Source organism: Arachis ipaensis, chromosome B03 (assembly GCF_000816755.2).
Source record: "Arachis ipaensis cultivar K30076 chromosome B03, Araip1.1, whole genome shotgun sequence".
NCBI classification, from domain to species: Eukaryota; Viridiplantae; Streptophyta; class Magnoliopsida; order Fabales; family Fabaceae; genus Arachis; species Arachis ipaensis.
The window spans coordinates 30074658-30083385 of record NC_029787.2 but is presented as its reverse complement, the minus strand read 5'-3'; the positions used below and the strand labels follow the sequence as shown (position 1 = coordinate 30083385).

General features: G+C 32.5%; 1 protein-coding gene across 1 annotated transcript; it reads left to right on the top strand.

Annotated features, from left to right (window-relative positions):
* LOC107630050 (polyadenylate-binding protein-interacting protein 9) lies at positions 847 to 5887 on the top strand. Its single transcript, XM_016333071.2, has 10 exons — positions 847 to 1488; positions 2103 to 2210; positions 2322 to 2366; positions 3080 to 3152; positions 3289 to 3401; positions 3881 to 3940; positions 4327 to 4374; positions 4481 to 4549; positions 5414 to 5475; positions 5565 to 5887. Exons 1-10 carry the CDS (start codon positions 1198 to 1200, stop codon positions 5620 to 5622), a joined length of 927 nt encoding a protein of 308 aa, XP_016188557.1. The 5' UTR covers positions 847 to 1197; the 3' UTR covers positions 5623 to 5887.

Sequence of the window (8728 nt, the reverse complement as noted above, 5' to 3'; positions counted from 1 at the left end):
GCTCTTTTAAATGAAGAAGAAATATATGTTTTGAATTCTTATTTAAAATTTATGACATAAAAATTAATGTGAAATTATTCTTTATGACATGTGAATAATAAATAAGAACTGAAATGAGTTTGCTATTAGAGATGGTCTAAATGTAAGGGTGTTCAAATCCAAACCGATTCAAATTAAATCGCTTATCCAATGCGATCCAAACCGAAAACCGATTAAAACCGCACTAATTCGGATTTGATTGGATTCTATTTTTTGCAAACCGCTGAATTGGATCGGATTTCGGATCTACTTTTCATAACCGATCCAATCCAATTCAAACCGCACAATGTGCTATAATATTATTATTTTATTATTATATTTATAATTATACTTATAACATGTTCAATTTGTTATACATTTTTTCTATTATTCATGTATTATTATTATTTAATAAATATTTTATGTTGAAAGTGTTATTTATTTATTTATTTTAACTAACCTATAATTTTATTTCTATTGTTATGTTATCGTTAGTTTTTTAAGATATTGTTAAGACTTATTATGTCATTGTTGATTATTTAAATTTGATGTTGAGACTTGTTATATGTATTTATTTTTTTTTATTTAAAAAACCGCAAATCCAAACCGATCCAAACTGCTTGTAATCGGATCGGATCGGATTGGATTTCCAAAAAAATTTCATCCAATTCAAATCACATCGCACATAAATTAAGCGTTCGGATCGAATGACTTTTTCCTTTAAAATCGAACCAACCCGTACCGCGAACACCCCTGTCTAAATGCACATCTCTCTCTATTATTTGTCGCATCTGACGCACCTACTCATGCTACGTCTACCCCGCTCTCTTCTCACGCGCTCTGATTAACCCTTCCTTTTCCTAATCTGCCTCTTTTGCCTTTTTTTTCATAATTCCTTCATCATCCATCTTCATACGGGTTTTTTCCCTACCCATTTTTTTCCTTTATGGACTCTCCTATTCTAATCAAAATGTATGTACCTCACCAAAATTTCTCAATTCTATTATTTTTTCTTATTTTAAAAAGAAAAAAAAAATGAGCGTTTTCTTTCTCGTTTCCTTTTATCCCGGGTGCTAGCGTGCTGCTGAATAAGAAAAATGTTGTCCAATTAACTAATTTTGTTTGTTTTAATATTTCTTTTTAATTTTAATTGTACTTTCCATTTCCGAAAGTGTTGTTATGTTGGGAGGGTTTTTTGAGCGAGTGAGTGAGTGGATTCCATCCATGGCTGCAGTTGCTGAGGTTCCCACTGACATTGCAGCTCCAAATCGATTGGACTCAAAGCCAAAACCAAAGGCAGAATCTGATGAGTTCAATGTGCAAACGCTTGTTGACATCTTCAAAAAACTGAACCCTTTGGCCAAGGAGTTCTTCCCTTCATCTTATTCTCACCAGGGTCACTATCAGTCCTCACCCAACCCGTCTCTGCCCAATAATTTTGATGGTGATAGTAACAAAAGGAACCGAAGGGTATGGTTTGTTTTCTCTTTGATCTCCCTTCTCTTTTTGGTGTTTCTGTTAGGTTTTTCGGCAACGGGTTTTGCCTACTTCCTTTCTTTCATTGCAATTGTGATTCTGAAAAATTGGGTTTTGGATAATAATTTCTGAATGTACCACCTTTGCTTTACCGCATGGGTTTTATAATGTTTTAATATAATGTAACTGAGTATGAAAATTATTATTATTATTTAAATATACTATGTTTTTGTATGAATGAGGTTTTTATTTTCCAGGTATTATAGTGTATGTCACATGGGAAAATGCTTTTGTTTTATTTTTGGTTCATTTTATTTGCTGATTTCACGTATCATCAGTGAATTGTTATCGTTTACAATTTATTGCTTACGAGGATGAGAATTTGATCAGGATAATTTTACAAAAGCTTGAACGATCCTTGATGTTGGTGGGTGTTTTCTTTTTCATTTTTTTTTTTGGAAAAAAAAAATTATCATTCATGTATGGGGAATGCAATTTTCTTGGACAGTGGTGATGTCTTTCAATCAGTAGTCCTATGTGAAAGTTAGTGGTAGTGTCTTGGTTAGTTCAGTGGTTGATGAAAAACTTGTGCTTTTCACATCTTGCAGAGGCGAGCTAATTATAACCAGGGAGGTAGAAGGTTGAATGGAAGAGTGAAGGCTCAGAGAGAGGATAGTGTTAAAAGAACAGTATATGTTTCTGATATTGATCAGCAGGTGAGTGAGAATCGCTTGCATAACTTTTTATCTAGATGATGTAGTTTGGTTAGGGTTCTAATCTGATTATATGATACCACATTTTTTTAACATTGTGTTGTTGTGATATAGGTTACCGAGGAGCGCCTTGCTGCCATATTCAGCACTTGCGGGCAGGTAAGTTATTGAGCCTAATCGATAGCTTGGTTATTCATCTGTGTTATGTGTTTATGTTCTATATGATATGATTTATTACAATACTTGAATAAATGTAAATTAGATTTTGCAAAAGTTTTGTTTATTCTTGGAATGTTTGATTTGTGGAAGTAACTTTTAAAGCACTTCTGCATTTTTTTATTCCATGATTTTATCTTGGTTGTTACCTGGCATTATCAACACTTCTATGGACGGTTGTCCTTTTTATTTCCCTCAGTGCAAGTCCAATGTGCTAAGCATAACTGACATGCTTCTATTTTGATATGTTGGTTTTCAGTACATTGTCATTCAATGCAAGTTCGGATATAGATCAGTTTGAAATGGACACTTGTCTCCATTGTGTGCATGATAAACACAATTTCTTCTGTTGGCAACCAAAGATAATTATGGTCAATCCATGAGATACATATTCTTACGTGTTAAATATAGTTATTGTGAATCTTAATTAACCTCAAACTCAAAAAGAAATTGTTTCACATAAGGAATCTGAATTATTGATTGCTTTCATTCACAAGTATCTAGTATTGGAGATATTTTCTTTATTTGATTAAATTTCAGTGGACTTCCTAATTTCTTGTTATGTGATGCAAATTTGATAATTCAAGTTTTTCATCTAAGTATACATTTATTCTTTCTAAACTATTACGACATGTGGATCATTTGAATTGTTGAAGGTAATTGACTGCCGAATTTGTGGTGATCCTCATTCAGTTCTTCGTTTTGCATTTGTGGAGTTCACAGATGAAGGTAAGTTTATGTTACAGCAAATCCAAACTGGTTAAAACCTTACCCCAAAGATATGTGGGCACATACAATCATGCATAGAAAGGTTGCTATTTGTTTCTTCAATTTAACGCATTTTAAACAAAATTTATGCCAACAGAAGGTGCAAGGGCAGCTTTAAGACTTGGTGGAACTGTGCTTGGATATTATCCTCTCAAGGTCCTTCCATCAAAAACTGCTATCCTTCCAGTGAATCCTACATTTCTTCCAAGGGTATGAGAAGTTATCCTATTTTGTTTTCTGTACCCTCATTTACAAGGTGATTTAGTGCAAGTCCTTTGGTGTCTAGGTGTAGACTTTTCAGAAAGGACCCGCTTGCAATTGTTTGGCATTTTAAAAACAGTTGTGAAATTTTCATGTTTTACAATTTATGTATCAGTGTTGAATTTGGGGTATATTTGCAAATTATCCCAATGAATATCTTTAGTTTTTTATATTAAGTAGTTTTTTTTATAATGATACACCTATATTTGGTCAAAATTGTTCATAGAAGTTGTGAATATTTCTTGTTTTACATGATTACATCTTGGTGGTGTTATTGAGGATAATTTGTCATATTATCTTTCTGATATACTATTTTTCTCGTCAACAAAAACTTATAAAAAAAATAGTTGCATGTTGATCATGATGGAAAAATTATTGTTCAAACTCTTTAGTATATCAAACTGTTCACTTTATTTTGTAACATGCAGTCAGCTGATGAGCGGGAAATGTGTACCCGAACCGTCTACTGTACAAATATTGATAAAAAGGTACTTCATTATATCTTGAGAAAGACCACTGAGGACATGTTTGTTAGTTGAAGTCTTGCAGGACTGATCAAACCATTTCCTTCCCTCCCTTCATCTCCAAGATCCCAACTCACAAATGCACCCTAAAAGAATTATCAGAACCCTCTTTTGTTTTGGTTTATTTTCCATTGCATGGTTTAATCACTCTTTAAGTATATGCATTCTTAAATAATAAAAATAATAATAAGTATTATCGTTATTCATATTCTCTATGAAAACTGAATGGAATCATGACTTTTGTGTTTTTATCCTTTTCTGTCTGTAATATCTTTATGAATATAATCATATTGCAATATGCCAGGATAAATACTTTAAAATGTTACATTCTCTTAAATATGTGATTGTAGATTTCTCAAACTGAAGTCAAGAGTTTTTTTGAATCATCTTGTGGTGAGGTAAGACAGTAAGACATGAATAATTTCTAACACTATTTGCTCAAAGTATGGAATATGCTTATTTCAGAAGTCACATGGTGGCTGACATTTCGTTTCTACGATACAGGTCACTCGGCTGAGGCTGTTAGGAGATCGTGTGCATTCGACTCGAATTGCTTTTGTTGAATTTGCAATGGTAATTCTCCATCATGACATTTATTGCTACATTATTTGTCTGATTTGGATTGTTTTTATTTATTACCATAACTCCATCCTAAATAATATGCAACATAGAACGATTAATTTACGGATATATGCTTGTATTTTTGTTATAGCTGGTAACTAAATTTTCTAACATTACATTTCACGGTTTTTGTTTTCTATCCTTGACTTTAAAATGCTGGAACAAAAGGTGAAATAAAAATATGGAAAATCATTGACTTTTTACTCTTATATTATACCTTTTAAACCGTTGTATTGAAGTACTCAGCAGCTGGCAATGCAGGACCTTAATTGCGTAAAGTGTACATCTATTAACTACTTTCCATTAACATGTTTGTTTAATCACTGATTTTATTAAGAATAACAAACTACTTGCCCTATTAGTTGATGGAGTGGTTATGTCCAATTAGCATAAAATTCATGTGACTGCTTTAACTTTCACTCTCATCTTCTGGTATATTTTTATTGAGGAGATATTTGCTAAAGCAAAGCAGTTAATTACTTGAATTTAGTATGGGGAACATTGTTTTGTGTTACTTTACGTGTAAGGTGCCATCATGTTAGAGATATAGAACTTTGTCGAATCTTCATGACATGGACCATAATTTTTACAAATCTTGACAATCTTCTTAAAGATCACGACAAATATTGAATTCAATTATTTTCTTGAAAAGAATAGATGAAAATTGAATTGGCCATTCGGACTCAACAAGGCTTTGAAATGCTGCTTTGGTCATGCTCAAGAATGATTTTCAAGCAGTCAAACTATTAGGATTGTCATGTTAACTTTCTGAATGGTTTTAGTAACCATTATCCTGGTCGGATTTTTCTTGAACAGGCTGAAAGTGCCATCGTAGCATTAAGTTGTAGCGGGATGCCCTTGGGAACCCAACCTGTCAGGTTTGGCCCCTTTACTAAGAAGAGTTTGTTATGCAAATTTCAATAAAACAACATTTTGATGTTTACTCATTTTCCTTCTCATCCTATAGGGTGAGTCCTTCTAAAACGCCCGTGAGGACAAGGGTTGCTCGTCCAGCACCTCAGTAACTGATCAACATGGTGTCGTCGTCCAAGACACACTTCAACTCAGTGAACTTTTTACAGTTGGGACTTCTGTGGAAGGGTGGTTAAACTTCCCTTTATTTTTGTAACTTTTTTGTTTTTGTCTTTTGCAGCGAAACTTTTTGTTACTTGAGCACATGATGTTTGCTCTAAGTTAAACTTTCTTAAGAACCCTCATCTTGTAGGAAACATTCCCGTGATCACTCAAGTTTCGGCTATTTTATGGTTATGAGCATGCACTAATCTTTCATTGCTTCAATAAGCTTGGGTATATAATTTCCATCATCTGATACCATGAATTAATACTAGAATGACATTAATCTAAATTGGGGGTTGTTTTCTTGAATCTCGCTTTTGTGCATATAGTGAATTAGTGATCCATTATTAGGGATATTGTGGCAAACAAAAAAAAGCATGTTGAGGGAACCACCACTTTAGAGGTGTTCATGAGTGGGGTCGGATTTAAGTAAATCCAGACAGTAAATCCAGACCTGGCTCTAAAAGGTTACTGGATTTAATTCGAAAATAAATCAGGTTAAATCGAGTTGTTATGATGTGGTTCTTTTGTGGTGGTCTGTGTGTCTTGTTCTATTTCAAAAAGTGAGTTTCATCTTTGATTCCCACTCATGCTGGAATTGATTCTAAAGAATAGATGTTCTTTATCATCATGATGCCAAGAATTTTTTTTTTTTTACTTTTTTATTTCATTTTATTTTCAAGAGTATCCTCATGCCAATGATTTTGCTGTTATTAAAATTGTCATAGTAGTTGCGCATGATAGAAGGCGAAATTGGGCGGTGGGTAGCTTTCGAGTTAAACCCTAAAATAATCTTTGAGATTAGCGTTATACACTAAAATTACGTCCTGAGATTGATAAAAATGCATTATATTAGTTCCTGACCCATTTTTCATTAACGACGTGATGACATGGCTTGATGACGTGGACTGTAAGTGACACGTGTCACTCCATGATTTGGCCGCGTGTAATGATATGATGATGTGGTGATCAGTGACATGTGGCATGCTGATGTGGATGGTTGTGCCACGTGTCACAATGTTATTTGGCCATGTGTCCGTTTGTTCCACGTGTCGCAAGTTCACATGCCGTCCATTATGTCATCATTGTAGATGCACCAAATTAGTCCCTTAATTTGTATTAAGTGACTCATTTTAGTCCCTAAAATTGAATGTCGTGCACTAAACTAATCCTTTCACCAGTTTTTTCTCATTTTTTTCTATAAATTCAAAATTCTCAATATTTTTTAATCCATTAATTTCAATTCTATTTTTTCACATGTTAATCAAATAAAAATGCTTTTATAAAATATTTTTTCTCTTGCGAATATCCTAACCGCCGACTTGGAGTTGATGTGAAGCTGTGAAGACATTCAAGCACCTTCACTACCATCTCCGACCTCTTTGAGTGTTTTTATAAAATATTTTTTCTCTTGCGAATACCCCTAACCACTGTTTTGGAGTTGACGTGAAGACATTTCAAGCTTTCCTCATTACCATCTTCAACCTCTTTCGTCTAGACTGCAGAGGTTGGAGATGATAATGAGGGTGCTTGAAGTGCCTTCAATCTAGCTTATTTACACATAATGAAACGTGTATTTCATAAGAACAAAAAAGGATGTTTATTTTAATTATTGATTTCTTGTTAAAAACACATGTTTTTTTATGAAAAAATGTGTCTAATCAATCATATAATTATTTTTTTTATAATAACATACTTATATATTACAAAATTTATTAATGTTAATTATTAAAAAAATTTTACAATTAAAAAAATTTTAAATTTAAAAAAAAATGAGAAAAAACTGGTGAAATGACTAATTTGGTACAGGACATTCAATTTTAGGGACTAAAATGAGTCACTTAATGCAAAGTGAGGGACTAATTTAGTAGGTGCATCTACAATAATGACATAATAGACGACACGTGGACGAATACTGTTGCGACACGTGGCACAAACGGATACGTGGCCAAATAACATTGTGACACGTGACAACCATCTACATCAGCATGCCACGTGTCACTGGTCACCACATCATCATATCATTACACGTGGCCAAATCATGGAGTGACACGTATCACTTACAGTCCACGTCATCAAGCTATGTCATCACATCGTTAATAAAAAATGAGTCAGGAACTAATATAGTGCACTTTTCTCAATCTTAGAGATATAATTGGTGCCATTAGAATTTCAAAAATGATTTTAGTGCACCACACTAATATCAAGGCATTTTAAAATTTAATTCGGTAACTTTCATGCGAAAGGAAGGAAGATGAAACAATAAAAGGTATACCAATCTCTTTAATTATTTACTATTTTCATTGGAAAAATATATCCTCATTATATGCTAATCAGTTTAATATGCAACAATAAAATTTTGTCCCACTAGTTAGGATCTTCTACATAGATTATATTATGCTATTACTTTCTATCATAAATCATGTATAAATTAATTATATTTATGCTTAGATCCCTTAATAGACAATTCAATCAAAATCTTTTTAGATCTCCCTCAATTCGTATCCCACTTAATCAATTTTGACAAGATACTCTTGTAATCTCTTCCTAATGCGTCAAAATGATCTAAGATTACTATTATACTATTTTCTCAATATTAACTAGAGTGCCATTTTTAATATAACCATATACTTAAGTGATACCACATGTTATTAGCAAGTATATATATGTCACATGATATTACATCTCTTTCGCCTTCACATATAATAATAAGGGTGTTGCTATTTTAAAAATCCACACTTATTTTAACAATTAAAAACTACATATTTTTCGTATTTGAGTACAATGCAATGCAAAATACTAGAGAGCAAAAGTCCTTTATTTGTATCCCTTTGTTTAACTGAAAGAAAGGCATAATTTTAAAATAATTTATGTAACGATTTAATTTTTAGCACGTCATGATTAATACTAATACTCTAATAGTTAAGTGTTACTATTCGATTTATTTTAGAGAATGTTTAACTGAGCATAATTTTAAAATAATTTATGTAACGATTTAATTTTTAGCACGTCATGATTAATACTAATACTCTAATAGTTAAGTGTTAAGTGTTA